This window comes from Somniosus microcephalus, chromosome 1 (genome assembly GCF_052327205.1).
Source record: "Somniosus microcephalus isolate GS21.2 chromosome 1, FLI_Smic_1.0, whole genome shotgun sequence".
NCBI classification, from domain to species: Eukaryota; Metazoa; Chordata; class Chondrichthyes; order Squaliformes; family Somniosidae; genus Somniosus; species Somniosus microcephalus.
In genome coordinates this window covers 312,484,902-312,501,684 of record NC_140987.1, presented here as the reverse complement: position 1 = coordinate 312,501,684, position 16,783 = coordinate 312,484,902, and the positions used below count along the sequence as shown (strand labels likewise).

At 49.2% G+C, this 16,783-nt stretch overlaps 1 protein-coding gene across 1 annotated transcript in view; it reads right to left on the bottom strand.

Annotated features, from left to right (window-relative positions):
- The window catches only part of LOC147124856 (FRAS1-related extracellular matrix protein 1-like), an 883,765-nt gene that overhangs the window by 239,328 nt on the left and 627,654 nt on the right, over positions 1-16,783 (bottom strand). The window contains exon 20 of the mRNA XM_085994045.1: positions 8,848-9,067. Coding sequence (XP_085850171.1) covers positions 8,848-9,067 — 220 coding nt within the window. The remainder of the gene's footprint in view (positions 1-8,847; positions 9,068-16,783) is intronic.

The following is a 16,783-nucleotide window of genomic DNA, read 5'->3' as shown; positions in this document are numbered from 1 at the left end:
GAGTTCCTGTGGATGCCGTTTGGCTTGAAAAACGCGGCACAGGCTTTCCAGCGCTTAATGGACTTCGTGCTCCGAGACCTAAACTTCATCTTCGTCTACCTTGACGACATTCTCATCACCAGCGCTAGCACGGAAGAGCACATCTCCCATTTGCGTACCCTCTTTACACGCCTCAGCCAGCACGGTTTAATCATCAACCCGGCCAAGTGCCAGTTCGGCCTGCAGCGGATCGATTTCTTGGGACACCGCATAATATCAGACGGCGCCGTCCCCTTACTGATGAAGGTGGAAGCTGTTACCTCTTTCCCGCGCCCGCCAACCGTCAGGGCCCTGCAAGAGTTCCTGGGGATGGTCAACTTTTATCACCGATTCATCCCTAAGGCAGCTCAGCTAATGCAACCTTTGTACGGGGCCCTCAAGGGTAAGTCTGGTACGGATCCAATCAGCTGGACGGCCGAGATGGACCAGGCGTTCATCAACACCAAGAGCACTTTGGCCAACGCAACCATGCTGGCGCACCCACTTCCAGGTGCCACCATCGCCCTTACCACAGACGCGTCAGACTACGCCATCGGCGCAGTGCAGGAGCAGTGGGTGATCGGCACGTGGCGACCGCTGGCGTTTTTCAGCCGCCAACTACGGAAAAATGAACAAAAAAATACAGCACCTTCGATTGGGAGCTACTGGCACTTTTCCTAGCCATTCGCCATTTCCGGTTCTTATTGGAAAGACGTCCCTTCACGGCTTTTTTCAACCACAAACCTCTCACGTTCGCTATGGCCAAGACTGCTGAACCATGGCCCGCTCGTCAACAACGTCACCTGACGTTTATTTCTGAATTTATCACGGATATTCAACATGTGTCTGGTAAGGACAACCTGGTGGCGGATTGCCTCTCCCGTGCGACGGTCCATGTGGTTCACCTGGGGATTGACTACGCCCTCATGGCTGCGGATCAGACCTCGGACCCAGAGGTCCAATCATACAGAACCGTCCCCTCTAGTTTCCAGGCAACTGACGTCAGTTTCCAGGCCGCAGGCGCCACGCTCCTTTGCGACATCTCCATGGGCGTTCCCCGACCTATTGTGACAGCCGCATGGCACCGGAAGGTGTTTGATGTCATACATGGGTTGTCGCACCCTGGTATGAAGGCTTCAGAACGGCTAATGTCGGCGAAGTTCTTCTGGAAGGGTATGCACCACGATGTCCGTGACTGGGCCAACACCTGCATGGTCTGCCAGAAGGCCAAGGTCCAGCGTCATGTTAAAGCTCCAGTGGCTACGTTCGCTGTTCCAGAGTGTCGTTTCGACCACGTGCATGTGGACCTTGTGGGGCCACTTCCGCCTTCTCATGGTTATACGCATCTCCTCACCATGGTGGACCGCACCACTAGATGGCCAGAGGCAATTCCTTTGGTTTCCACCACTTCGGCAGACGTCGCTAGAGCTTTCATCTCCTGTTGGGTTGCCTGTTTTGGGGTACCGGCGGACATCTCTTCCGACCATGGGCCACAATTTTCCTCGGAGCTGTAGCTCAGGGGCTCGGCACCAAACTTCATCGCACCACCGCCTATCATCCAAGGCGAACGGCCTTTGCGAGCGATTCCACAGGTCGCTTAAAGCCGCCCTTCGGGCCAGTCTTCAAGGTGCAGGATGGATGGACAGACTCCCATGGGTCCTTTTGGGTCTTCGTACGGTGTCCAAAGAAGACCTGCAATCGTCCTCAGCCGAACTCGTTTATGGCCAGCCTCTCCGAGTACCAGGGGATTTCCTCCCTTCTCCCACAGAGCCATGGTCCGCCTCCCAGCAATTCGTCAGCCACCAGGAAGCGGCCAGATGCTTCGCTCCGGTGCCTACATCAAATCACGGTTTACAGAGCTCCCATGTGCCAGCGGAGCTGAAGAATGCCGAGTACATTTTTATCCGGCACGATGCTCACCGGGATCCGCTCAAGCCCCCTTACACTGGTCCTTTCCGCGTCATCGAATCAGGAGACAAATCCTTTTCGGTCGACGTCGGAGGAAAGCCGGATCACATTTCGGTAGACCGGTTGAAGCCGGCTCACCTGGACCTGGACCGCCCAGTCGTCATCGCTCAATCGCCGAAACGTGGCCGACCGCCCACAGCCGCCGTGCCAGATCAACCACATCCGCCCGCCAACTCGACCACACTCGCCGCGCCAGCTCAACCACAACCGCCCGCCAGCTCGACCACCGTCCATCAGCTTCCTCTGCCAGGTTACCGAAGTCGCTCGGACAGACTTGTCAGGCCTCCTCGACGTCTCACTTTTGCTGTTAAAGACAATTCTGGTGGGGGGGGGGCGCATGTGGCAGAGCCACCAAAGGACTCAGATCATTTGTACATAATTCCTTTAACAACATGTTAGCTACAGTCTGAGTCTGTATCTTTACTTATGCTGTTTAACTGTACAGAGTGTGGTTGCTTTAACAGCGCGGTTAGAAACGTGATGATGTCACGCCATTCATCACGTGATCCCTGACTGGCGGGAAAATGTGATGACGTCATGTCGTCAGCCACAGGACTGCAGGGGCAGTCCTCGTGGAGCCTCCAGAGAGAGCAGACCTACATTCGATGTTATCCTGCAGTTTATTGTTAAAGCCTGTTTGTTTCAATAAAGTTCATTTTGTTTGATCGCCTGAGTAGAACTCAATCTTTTAGTTAGGAACCCATGTTCCTACAAATCCATGTTTTTCCAATTTACAATTAATTTGGTCCCAGATTATTGTCTCTAAAAGTTGCCTCATCAGCGACATTAGGCTGACTGTCCTGTAGTTACTGAGTTTATCTCTCTCCCCTTTTTTGAACAGGGGTGTAACATTTGCAACCGTGCAGTCCTCACTCCCATATCGAAGGATTGTAGCTAGAGCCTCCGCTATGGCCACCATTACTTCCCTCAGCAGCCTAGGAGATTGACCTAGCACCTCCCTTTCACAGAGTTCCCTGTCTGATGGGACAGGCCAGCCCCAGATCCTCAGCTACTCTTTATGCAATTGTTTAACTAGCTATTAAGAAATGTACCAGAGCAACTTGCTTTTACCCAGTATCTCTCTGGGAACTCATTAGTAATTACAAGGCGAGAGGGACAATGTTATGAGTCCAATTGGAAATTCTAGCAGACACTGCCAAAGGTTTTCCAACCATTTTGGTTGTAGAATTACCCCTCAGAAGTTAGGCTTAGTTGACAAAGACCCTTCAGCCTACTTGACCTCAGTTTTCTAGAATGCCAACCTTGCCATTTTCCTATTACATCATTTAGCTGTTTCTGAAGTGAACCCAATGATGTAATCTCAGTCACTCTTCCCGGAGACGCATTCCAGCTGTTGATTACCCTATGTGTGAAGAGATAAATGAGAGTATCTGTCCTAAACTTGTTATTCAAAAATCCTTAATCTTTGCCCACTTGAAGTGAATGTGATCCACAGCTTTTGCCCTGTGCCGGTGACCATTCTTACAGTGGCATTGCCTCAGTAGATAAGACACTGGCCACACAATAAACACCCAAGTAAATATGTAGGACATATTTTTAATTGGAAAAAAGGACCTAGAAAAGCCGATTGCTTTGAATGTCTATGGCGATCCTCTGACAGGAGATTGGCAGTTAGCTTAAAATGCTCACTTACGCAATTTCTCCAAGGGTTTTGCTAATCTCCTGTGGTAACTTCAGAAACCCCGCAGAAATCATTTTTGTAAATCCCCTTTGTAACTCTATGATGGATTTAGGATTCCAGTTAGTTTGCTAACATTTGTTTTTGCAACATGGCCAACAAGACAGTATTTATTGCCCATCCCTAGTTGCCCTAAAGGCATTAAGATTGAAGCATTTTTTCTGAGACTGGAGTCGGGCAAACGCCAGCCTAGGTAGGGGAGATGAGTCCCTTCCCTGAAAGACATCAGTGAACTAGCTGGGTTTTTACAGCAAACTTTCATGGTCATCTTATGGTGCCAGGCAATAAAATATCAGATTTATTGAATATAATTTCATAATTTGCCATGGTGGGATATTAAACCCTCCCCATCCCCCATGATTAGCAGGGGAGGGTGGGGGTGGAGGGGCGTTAAAGGTGAAATGTCAATAACCCGACCCCAACACGGCTCAAATACAATTTTTATGGCGGCAGATATCGTGGTGTTAGAGTGTGCCGCTGTGGAGAGTCGGTATGCTTATATAAATGGAGCTCCGACCGTGCAATGGTCGTCCGATTTCAAATGAGCTGGAACGGCATGTTTCCCAGTGGTCGAGAAACTCGGCCATCAAACGGAGGCGAGGACTGCCGGCTCCACAAAGTACACGCTTCTTTCAGCATTCCATGTGGGCCAGGAGGAGCAGGAGTGTTCTCCCAGTGCCCCACAAGGAAGCCTCTCGTCACCCCAACCCTGATCTCCAACCTCCACCAAGCACCGCACACAGCTCTCCCGATCACCGGCCACCCTCCAGCCCAGCCTTCAGTACAGTGACTGGAATATCCTCACTAGTCCCGACCTCTCCATTACTGACTGGAGTCTCCTCACTAGTCCCGAACTCCCCTCATTCCCCACTGCTGACTGGAGTTTCCTCACTAGTCCTGACCTCCCCCCGCTCCCCATTACTGACTGGAGTTTTCTCACTAGTCCCGACCTCCCCTCGCTCTCCATTACTGACTGGAGTTTCCTCACTAGTCCCGGCCTCCTCCCTCACTCCCCATTACTGACTGGAGTCTCCTCACTAGTCCCGACCTCCCCTCATTCCCCACTGCTGACTGGAGTTTCCTCACTAGTCCCGACCTCCCCCCGCTCCCCATTACTGACTGGAGCCTCCTCACTAGTCCAGACCTCCCCTCATTCCCCATTACTGACTGGAGTTTCCTCACTAGTCCCGACCTCCCCCCGCTCCCAGTTACTGACTGGCGTCTCCTCACTAGTCCCGACCTTCCCTCATTCCCCACTGCTGACTGGAGTATCCTCACTAGTCCCAACCTCCTCCCTCATTCCCCATTACTGACTGGAGTCTCCTCACTAGTCCCGACCTCCCCTCATTCCCCACTGCTGACTGGAGTTTCCTCACTAGTCCCGACCTCCCCTCATTCCCCACTGCTGACTGGAGTTTCCTCACTAGTCCCGACCTCCTCCCTCACTCCCCATTACTGACTGGAGTCTCCTCACTAGTCCCGACCTCCCCTCACTCCCCATTACTGACTGGAGTCTCCTCACTAGTCCCGACCTCCCCTCGCTCCCCATTACTGACTGGAGTCTCCTCACGAGTCCCGACCTCCCCTCATTCCCCATTTCTGACTGGAGTCTCCTCACTAGTCCCGACCAGATATGTAGGCAAATCTCAGAGAAATGTGCAAATAATAGGGTAATTATAGTGGGGGATTTCAACTTCCCCAATATTAACTAAGATAGTCAGAGTGTGAAAGGCTTAGAGGGTGCAGAATTCTTAAAGTGCATCCAGGAGAGCTTTTTGAGCTAGCATGTAGAAAGTCCTACAAGAGAGGGGGCGGTACTGGACCTAATTCTAGGGAATGTGGCCGGGCAAGTGGTAGAAGTGTTAGTAGGTGAGCACTTTGGTGACAGTGACCATAATTCGGTGAGATTTAAGGTAGTCATGGAAAAGGACAAGGATGGACCGGAAATAAAAGGTTCTAAATTGGGGGAAGGCCAATTTTAATATGATAAGGCAGGATCTGGCCAATGTGGACTGGGATCAGCTACTTGAAGGAAAATCCACATCGGAGCAATGGGAGTCTTTCAGAAAGGAAATTGAGACAGTACAATGGCAACATGTTCCCGTAAAGTTCAAGGGTGGGACCAACAAGCCCAGGGAACCTTGGATGTCAAGGGATATATGAGAATGGATTAGGAAAAAAAGGGGGGCTTTTGGCAGATACAAAGGACTAAAGACAGAGGAAGCCCTAGAGGAGTATAAAAAGTGCAGGGGGATACTTAAAAAAGAAATTCGGAGAGCGAGGAGGGGCCATGAAATAACACTGGCGAGCAAAATAAAGGAAAATCCTAAGGTGTTTTATAAGTATATTAAGGGCAAGAGGATAACTAGGGAAAGAGTAGGGCCCATTAGGGACCAAAGTGGCAAACTGTGTGTAGAGCCAGAGGATGCAGGTGGGAATTTAAATGAATTTTTTGCATCTGTGTTCACTATGGAGAAGGACGATGTGGACATAGAAATTGGGCAGGGGGACTGTGATATACTTGAACATATTAACATCAAGAGGGAGGAGGTACTAGCAGTTTTAGCAGACTTTAAAGTGGATAAATCCCCAGGCCCGGACGAGATGTATCCCAGGCCACTATGTGAGGCAAAGGAGGAGATTGCAGGGGCTCTGGCACAAATTTTCAGAACCTCTCTGGCCACAGGGGATGTGCCAGAGGACTGGAGAACAGCTAATGTAGTATCATTATTCAAGAAGGGTAGTAGGGATAAACCAGGGAATTACAGACCAGTGAGCCAACATCAGTGGTAGGGAAATTATTGGAAAAAATTCTGAGGGACGGAATTGGTCTCCACTTGGAGAGGCAGGGATTAATTAGGGATAGCCAGCATCGCTTTGTCAAGGGAAGATCATGTCTGACCAATTTGATTGAATTTTTCGAGGGGATGACTAGGTGTGTGGATGAGTGTAGTGCAGTGGATGTGGTTTACATGGATTTCAGTAAGGCTTATGATAAAGTCCCACATAGGAGACTGGTCAGGAAGGTAAGAGCCCATGGGATCCAGGGTGCCTTGGCACATTGGATCCAAAACTGGCTTAGTGGCAGAAGCCAGAGGGTGATGGTGGAAGGTTGTTTTGTGACTGGAAGCCTGTGTCCAGTGGGGTACCGCAGGGATCGGTGCTGGGTCCCTTGCTGTTTGTGGTCTACATTAATGATTTGGATGTGAATATAAAAGGTATGATCGGTAAGTTCGCAGATGACACGAAAATTGGTGGGGTGGTAAATAGCGAGGCGGGAAGCCTCAGGCTACAGGACGATATAGGTGGGTTGGTCAGATGGGCGGAACAGTGGCAAATGGATTTTAACCCTGAAAAGTGTGAGGTGATGCATTTTGGACGGACTAACAAGGCAAGGGAATACACAATGAATGGTAAGACCCTAGGAAAGACAGAGGATCAGAGGGACCTTGGTGTGCATGTACATAGATCCCTGAAGGCAGCACAACAGGTGGATAAGGTGGTTAAAAAGGCATATGGGATACTTGCCTTCATTAGCCGAGGCATAGAATATAAGAGCAGGGAGGTTATGATGAAGCTGTACAAAACGCTGATAAGGCCACAGCTGGAGTACTGTGTGCAGTTCTGGTCGCCACACTATAGGAAGGATGTGATTGTTTTGGAGATGGTGCAGAGGAGATTCACTAGGATGTGACCTGGGCTGGAGCGCTTCAGCTATGAAGAAAGACTGGACAGGCTGGGGTTGCTTTCCTTGGAGCAGAGAAGGCTGAGGGGGGATCTGATTGAGGTATACAAAATTATGAGGGGCAAAGATAGGGTGCATAGAACGGAACTTTTCCCCTTAGTAGAGGGGTCAATAACAAGGGGGCATAGATTCAAGGTAAGGGGCAGGAGGTTTAGAGGGGATTTGAGGAAAAACTTTTTCACCCAGAGGGTGGTTGGAATCTGGAACTCACTGCCTGAAAGGATGGTAGAGGTAGGAACCCTCACAACATTCAAGAAGCATTTGGATGAGCACTTGAAATGCCATAGCATACAAGGCTACGGACCAAATGCTGGAAAATGGGATTAGATTAGATAGGGCTTGATGGCCGGCGCAGACGCGATGGGCCGAAGGGCCTCTTTCTGTGCTGTATAACTCTATGACTCTATGACCTCCTCCCTCACTCCCCATTACTGACTGGAGTCTCCTCACTAGTCCCGACCGCCCTTAATTCCCCACTGCTGACTGGAGTTTCCTTACTAGTCCCGACCTCCCCTCATTCCCCACTGCTGACTGGAGTTTCCTCACTAGTCCCGACCTCCTCCCTCACTCTCCACTGCTGACTAGAGTTTCCTCACTAGTCCTGACCTCCTCCCTCACTCCCCACTGCTGACTGGAGTTTCCTTACTAGTCCCGACCTCCCCTCATTCCCCACTGCTGACTGGAGTTTCCTTACTAGTCCCGACCTCCTCCCTCACTCCCCACTGCAGACTAGAGTTTCCTCACTAGTCCCGACCTCCCCTCGCTCCCCATTACTGACTGGAGTTTCCTCACTAGTCCCGACCTCCTCCCTCACTCCCCATTACTAACTGGAGTCTCCTCACAAGTCCCGACCTCCCCCCGCTCCCCATTACTGACTGGAGTTTCCTCACTAGTCCCAACCTCCTCCCTCACTCCCCATTACTGACTGGAGTCTCCTCACTAGTCCCGACCTCCCCCTGCTCCCCATTACTGACTGGAGTTTCCTCACTAGTCCAGACCTCCCCCGCTCCCCATTACTGACTGGAGTCTCCTCACTAGTCCTGACCTCCCCTCATTCCCCACTGCTGACTGGAGTTTCCTCACTAGTCCCGACACCCCCCTGCTCCCCATTGCCATTCCGCCCCTTCCTCCCGATTGCTGGGGACTGTCCCGAAGGGTCCCTAGTTGGGGCCTCCTGCCGCTAGTTCCCCCCCACCCCTCATCCGCCGGCCAGGCTGTTTATTCGACTGGCTGCCGGGCAGGATGCGGAGCGACATGCTAGAAATGAGGCCTGCAGGACCTCCACATCCCCAACCATGACGGATTCTTCGGCTGTTTTCAGCCTCACACACATCACCCCCACCTCCCCGTTACCATGGCGGCCACAACTTCTGGGTTTTTATTCCTTTTCTTTCTATCTCACTGCAGTTCTATATACCATGCATCAGCTGATCCATCGTGAAGTCCTGCACAGGGAGCTCGTGATGGCTGAGGATTAGCCGCTTGTAATGAACCACATCGTTCCCGTATGTTCCATTGATGATCACCCCGTGCTCGGGTGGCTGGCTTACAGTGAACATCAGGCTGTCTGGGGGCACATCTAGGTCTGCCACGTTGATTATTGATGGATCCAATTCGCGCATTTGCCCTTCAGATACCTGGATAAAGCGACATGATGGATTAAAAAAAATTGTACCTTTAGTTTATTTCATTTTCTTTAGCACAGATTGTATATGGTCCTTGGAGCTACTTGCAGCCCAACTCCTACCTGTAGTTCTCAAGGAACTTCTCCTGCCTCTGGCCCTCCAGGTACAAGGAGAGAAAGACAGGGACTCAGTAGATCAAACACAGGTTGCAGGGCACATGATTAACACCCAAATAAATTTGTAGCACACATTTTCAGTTGGCCAAAGGTGCCTTGACAAGCCTATTGCTTGGATATCCCATGGTAGATCCTTGGCAGGAAAGCAGCAGAACCCCAAGAGAAATGGATAACGTGACATGATGGAGTTTAAAAAGGATAATTGTAACTTTACCTGTGTAAAGGTCACCTCATTCTCTTTTGCACAGGTTGCGGCCTTCAGAAAGCCTCATGGCCTTAATATTAACCTCCCCATGAGAGGGTTGGGGGGATGGGGGGAAGGTTAAAATTTCAAATTTGCATAACCCGACCCCAATTCACCGCATACGTGGCCGCCACCATTTTTACGGCAGTGATTATCGAGCTGGCCGAGTGTCCCGCTGTGGAGAGGCGGGAGGCTTATTAACATAATAAAATCAAGGTTTTATAATGCAATTCAGATTGAATTTAACTGGTGTAGCACGGGTATCCCGAGGGACTCGCTAGTGAAATGGAGACGAGATTGTTTGCCACTTTATCGGGGCAGTTAACGGTTCTACGCTCGGAGACCTTTCTGGGCTATGGTTTGGTGAGAGTATTTGATGTGAGAGAGTTTGGACTTGTTCACACAGAGGAGCTATGATGGGTGGTGCCATGGCTGCTCTTGATTCGATTGAGGATGTGGTGAAGAATGAGAATCAACTGCAGCAAGGGCATGCTGTGGAGGGAGTTGCAGCTGTTCAGCAGAGAGGGGAGCAGAGGGGATGAGTTTGCAGGGTCTACAGGCAGAGGCTCAGCTTCCGGACACTCCATAATCCCTCATGGTTGACAGTGTCGAAGGCCTTTGTGAGATCAAAGAAGGCCATGTACAGTGGTTGGTGCTGTTCCCTGCATTTCTCTTGTAATTGGTGCGCAGTGAAGATCATGTCCATTGTGCCCCTTTGTGGGCGGAATCCGCATTGTGACTCTGGGAGGAGCTCTTCGGCCACTGAGAGAAGGCGATTGAGGAAATACTGCCCCCTGATTATCAAAATCCATGACAAGACCTTGGACAACATGGACCACTTTCCATACCTCGGGAGCCTACTGTCAACAAGGGCAGACGTCGATGACGAAGTCCAACACCGCCTTCAGTGTGCCAGTGCAGCCTTCGGTCGCCTGAGGAAGAGAGTGTTTGAAGACCAGGACCTCAAACCCGGCACTAAGCTCATGGTCTGCAGAGCAGCAGTGATACCCACCCTGCTGTATGCCTCAGAGACATGGACCATGTACAGCAGGCATCTCAAAGCACTGGAGATGTACCACCAACGTTGCCTCTGCAAGATCCTGCAAATCCATTGGCGGGATAGGTGCACCAACATGAGTGTTCTTGCTCAGGCCAACATCCCCAGCATCGAAGCTTTGACCACGCTCGATCAGCTCAGATGGACGGGTCACATCATCCGCCTGCTCGATATGAGACTCCCAAAACAAGCGCTCTACTCAGAGCTCCGACACAGTAAGAGAGCCCCAGGTGGGCAGAGGAAACACTTCAAGGACACCCTCAAAGCTTCCTTGAAAAAGTGCAACATCCCCACTGCCGCCTGCGAACCCCTGGCCCAAGACTGCACAAAGTGGAGGAGAAGCATCCGGGAAGGCGCCGAACACCTCGAGTCTCTTCGCCGGGAGCAAGCGGAAGCCAAGCGCAAACAGCGGAAGGAGAGCACGTCAGCCCAAGCACCCCACCCACCCGCCCCTTCAACCACCGTCTGCCCCACCTGTGACAGAGACTGTAGGTCCCCCATTGGACTCATCAGTCACCTGAGAACTCAATTTTAATGTGGAAGCAAGTCATCCTCGGTTCCAAGGGACTGCCTAAGAAGAAGAAGAAGGACTACACTCTAAAAGTACTTAATTGGCTGTAAAGTGCTTTGAGACATCCGTTGTCATGAAAGGCGCTATAGAAATTCAAGTCTTTCTTTTCTTTCACATAAATGCATAAGGCATGTGGCAGATAGCTTGTTTGCCAGCGCTGGGAGATATATAAACTTCCCCTGTGATGACAATAGCCAGAATGAGCGTGCACTGAGATTTGCATTTCTGGCTGGCTTCCCACAGTTGCAGGGTGCCATTGATGACCAGGAGCAGTCATCTACCGCGAGTCGGAGGCGTACCTCCGGAGTAAGCCTCTGGCCCGAAAAAAATCCGAAAGTACCCAGTGTCTCCAGAGCTTGGGAGTCTTCGGGCCCTGGGCCTCCAGGCGTACGCCTGCGTAAAGGCCCACGGACCCCAGGGACACTCCTGAACTGCCTGCGTAAAGGCCCATGGACCCCAGGGATGCACCTGAACTGCCTGCGTAAAGGCCCACGGACCCCAGGGATGCTCCCGAGCCGCCTGTGTAAAGGCCCACGGACCCCCGGTGGCTCTCCTGAACCGCCTGCGTAAAGGCCCACGGACCCCAGGGACGCTCCTGAACCACCTGCATAAAGGCCCACGGACTCCAGGGACGCTCCTGAACCGCCTGTGTAAAGGCGCACGGACCCCAGGGATGCTCCTGAACCGCCTACATAAAGGCCCACGGACTCCAGGGACGCTCCTGAACCGCCTGCATAAAGGCCCACGGACCCCAGGGATGCTCCCGAACCGCCTGTGTAAAGGCCAACGGACCCCCGGGACGCTCCCGAACTGCTTGCGTAAAGGCCCACGGATCCCAGGGATGCAGGTGGTTCAGGTGTCCCTGGGATCACGTGGGCCAGGTTAACCAAATAGAAAGGGGGATTCCTCATGAACTTATGGTGATTCCATTTATGAATGCAATCGCCATAAGCTTATGAGAATTCCCCAAATAAAACACAATTCTAATAAAAATAAATATTCTCATGTTGAAAATTAATTAAAAGTCCCTTTGATTAAGCATTAAAAAAAATATTAATTTTTTGAAAAATAATTAAAACATTTTATTCAGGCCCCAAATTTACATGAGCTAATTCAATGTTTTTGTATGTTTTAATCATTTTTGAAATTTTCATTTAACACTTATTTTAACCCATACACTGGTAAAAGAAGGCCTTACACCTGATTTTACCAGGCATAAGGGTTTCATGGGCATTCACTGGGCAAATGGCCCAACTCTCCAGCAGCCAAAGTGTTTTTGGGGGCGCATGCGGACAATCTGTCGAGGAGAAACTTGACAGATTGCAAGTTCAGGGTTTTCGCACATGCACAAATCCGGGCCGTTGTGATACATGGGAAGAATAGTGAAATATGTGTGAAGATTATGCCGAGGCTTTACAATACAGTAATCAGCTCTCACTTGGAATGCTGCATATAGTTTGGGTCTCTGCCCCTTTTTCACAGATTTTCACAGAAACCCCACAGTGCAGATAGAGGCCATTTCGGCCCATCGAGCCTGCACCGACACATATCCCACCCGATCCCCGTAACCCCACGTATTTAATCCCCCTAGCACTAAGGGTCAATTTTATCATAGCCAATCAACCTAACCCGCACATCTTTGAACTTCAAAGGGATGTACATGTCGTGGGGAGGGTGCATAGCTGAACAGTAAGCATGATGACAATTGTAAAGGGGGTGAGTTAGGAGAAAAGGTTGAGGGGAGATATCTCATCGATATCTCATCGAGGTACACAAGTATTAAAAGAATAAACGATATAGAAAAAGGAACCTCGAATATTACTTCAAGGTAAGTTAAGCCAGCAGGACAAAAACTCAGGTTATTTTTATTTAGATCTTAGAAAAAGATTATTTAATCAAAAGGATGACCAACATTTGGAGTTAGCTTTCAAGTGTGGTAGTGCGGTCAAAACCATTTAGGTGAGGCTCAGCTGGGTGGGTTGAAGTACTGGTGTGTAAGGTTCGAAAATTTCTGCACAACCCCAGAACAGAAGGAAAGTCATTTTAAAGTGATTTTTGGAATATCACAGAAGGAATATGGAAAAGGGATAAAAGAGTGGTTGGGCCAAACAGAAGGATTTCAAGGAGTTTGTTTAAGGAAGAGACTTTTTGGGACTGTTTTCAGAGTTATTGGGCAAAAGGGATTTAAAACAAAATCCCAGGAAGATTTGGCTGGTTTAAAAGGCATGTTCAGGTTTGCAAAAGGCTGGAACAGCAGGGAGGCGGGGTGAGCCCCCAAAGTTTGGATATTGGACTGTCTAAGGAATGTCAGGATGCCCCAGTTTTACATAAGGACAATGAAGCCTGTTTTCCCGCCCAAGCCAGGTATCAGGTGAACAGGACATGCCCCAGCCATACAAAAGAAAACATCAGCCTTACTGTTATTATAAACAAACCACAGTCCAAAGTCAGTTTAAAGGGATTGAAAAATGTTTAGCAAGGCAATCCTGAAACCAATTAAAAGCTGATTAAGTTTGGGCGAGCCATCCCTTAAAGTCGTTAAGTCTGATGGGCTATCCCCGAAGCTCGTTAGAGTTTTAAAGAACATTAACGAGCCCGCCAAATTTTAACAAAGGAAACCGAGATTTGGCGGTCAGATAAGCCAGGCCCCAAAGTAGTATAATTGAGGCCTGCTTGTCCAGTTAAACAGTCAGTACAGTTCAGTTCGGAGTTCAACAGTCGAGTTGAGAAGACAGTCAAGGTCGAGTGCAGTACAGCTCAAGAAAGAGACCATCAACGGAGACTCGAAGGAAGAAAGAAGAAATAGAGATTGCGGCAACCAAAGGCCTACAGAAACCAACACCAGCCAATATTACCACCAACCAGGTAATATTGGGCCACCGCGACCAACAAGAAACCAACCGCCGAAAAACTCACGAACCAAAGACTTGTTTCCACTCTACAGGCTAGTCTGACTTACCCCTGGGTAAGATATTTGGACAAAAGACTCTAAAACTAGCCCTAACCAAAGAAACTTGGGTACTTACCCGATAAGATCCAAACAGAGTGACTAACCGTACCTGCGGACTCAACCTAACTGAAGACCCAACGCAGGTGCAGTCTTCTACCACGTCCGAGGTACAGCAGGCCCCAACCGCCACAACTAAAGAGAACCCCGAAATCGGGAACCTCTACAACTGTCAAGAAAGTCGTTTTGGTGAGCATTTCCAGGTCCTCTGGATTCCAGCCTAGTTAGTGTAGTGGGGTTGGGAGGGTAAGGGATTTTGTATATTGTAATTCTCCCTCGCTTTTTCCGTGTGTTCCCCATCCTTTTCAAGTGTAAGTTTTCTTGTATTGTATATTTTCCTGTCTCAAAATAAAGATCTGAATTCTTTTGACTAACCCAGGTGTCTGTTGCAAGTTTTATTATGACCCCTAAATAAGTCCAAAGTCTAGAACAAGGGAGTGGGAGTGATTCGAACCACTCAAAGGAGTCAGAGGTGAAGCTGACTGACTATGCACACACCACCCCCTACAGGTGGAGTAAACTTTGATTGTTGACCTGTTGTTTAAAAAAACCATGATCTTACTAATACAGTGTCATCAGGATACTCAGCCAATCAACTTGCTCTGTTATCTCAATGTGATCAGACCATTTTTCATTTATTACCAGCCCAAACTCATATCATTTTACTTCCTGAAGAATCATCAGGTCCCCTTTTGAGCATTGTGAATGTTGATTACTGGCAGCGTTAATGAAAGGTTGAGAAATCAGAATAGATTATTTTCCACTTCCACATAAACAAGGACTCAAGAAGGTCAATGCCCTTTAAGAATCGGAAAATCAGAGACAGAAGAAAGGGCTTGAATTTACATACAGCCTGCCACAATTGCTTTCCAAATGCTTCACAGACAATTAAGTACTTCTGAAATATCGTCACTGTAGGAATGTAGGGAAATATGGCAGCCAGTCTGAGCATAGCAAGCTCCCACAGACATCCACCTGAGAGGACAGATGGGGCATCAGTTTAATGTCTCATTAGAAAGGCAACACCTCCAACAGTGCAATCTCAGCCTAGATTATGCGCTCAAGTCTCAGCAGTGGGGCTTGAACCCACGACCTTCTAACTCAGAGACGTGTGTGCTACCACTGAGGCAAGGCTGAAACTTTACTTAGTATCCAAGAGTGAAGAGTTATTTCTGTGCAATCCGGGGCTGGGACACTGACTAGACCATGGATAGGGTCATGTTCTCCCCATCGTTTATCGTAACTTTGGTGGCGGATACCAAAGAAACGGCGGAGATTTAACCCACATGACTCCAAACTGCCCTGCTGAGCACGGGAGCTACAGAACACAACAGCAGGGGGCGCACTGGAACTGACCGGCAGTAATTGATGGTCAGTTTTCAATGGGAGCTACAGAACACAACAGCAGGGGGCGCACTGGAACTGACTGGCAGTGATTGATGGTCAGTCTTCAATGGGCATGAGAACTTAGATGCAAACCACTGCCTGCCCCCAGAAACAGCCAGCTGTTGTGATCTGCCACATTCCTGTTCAATTACAAGACTTCGGGCATGAAGAGTGACTTATTAATTAAGGTCACATGACCTCTAGAAATATATCAGATTCAGAGGGTTAAAAAAATAAGAAACTCTTTCAGCTTTCGAAACCAGATGTAAGGAAATGGAATTCGATGCAAAGTAATAAACTATAAATGAAATTTTGTTCGTTGTAGGATATAATAGTAGGAAATTGCCATTCTTCTGTTGCTGGCATAAGATACTTGTACGATAAGTATCCAGAATGCAGCAGAAGGGGCCCAGTGCTCCACCCTCTCAGGTAAGGCCCCTTTATCTGTTAGGCTGCAATTGGACATTACTCCGTGTTTGGGGTATATCAGTGAGGAAGCATTACTACCGTCAACAAACTCCTGGAAAAGTTTCAATTCCACTGCTGGTTGAATTGATACCTAAGTTTTTTTTCTCGCAGATACCAGCACCTTCACTGACTGTTCAGGGGTTGTAACTATATCCAAGGTCAATACTCTCCCTGTCAACACTGAGGGGGCAATTTTTCGGGGAGTCAGTGGGCGCGATCGGTGGTGGGTCGGGTGGGAAAATTGCCACTATGCAACTTTCCCAGATGTCAGGTCTGTCAGCGCTGAACAGACCTGACACGCAACAGTGGGGGAGGCAATTAAGGTCATTATGATCTTATTAACAGCGACTTAAGTAGTATTTTGAGCTCACCTTTACATTTTACAAGGTCGTCCACGGGGTCCACGCTGCTCGGGGATCATGCCAGGCAAGCAGGTCGGGAGTTGAATGGCCATGGAATCATCTCATTACTTGACAGCTGCAAATGTGCTATAAAAGCTCTCAACTCACAGCTGTTCACTTGCCAAGCTCAGAAGCTGTTGCTTACTGCATTTGGAAGACAGATTGAGTTTTATGCAGGTTGCAAGTATTTGGAGCAAACTCTCTATCCAGTGTCACCTTATTGGAACAACCTCTCTCACCATTGACAGATCGCTTCTGTCATCTCAAGTTCACCTGCCATCCATGACATCAGCATTGGTGCCCTTGGAACTATCTTACCTTGGTCCTCAAAATCCTACCATGATCAGCCCCAACACCAGCAGCACCAGGCACACCAGCATCATCAGGCACACCAGCAGCACCAACAACATCACCACAA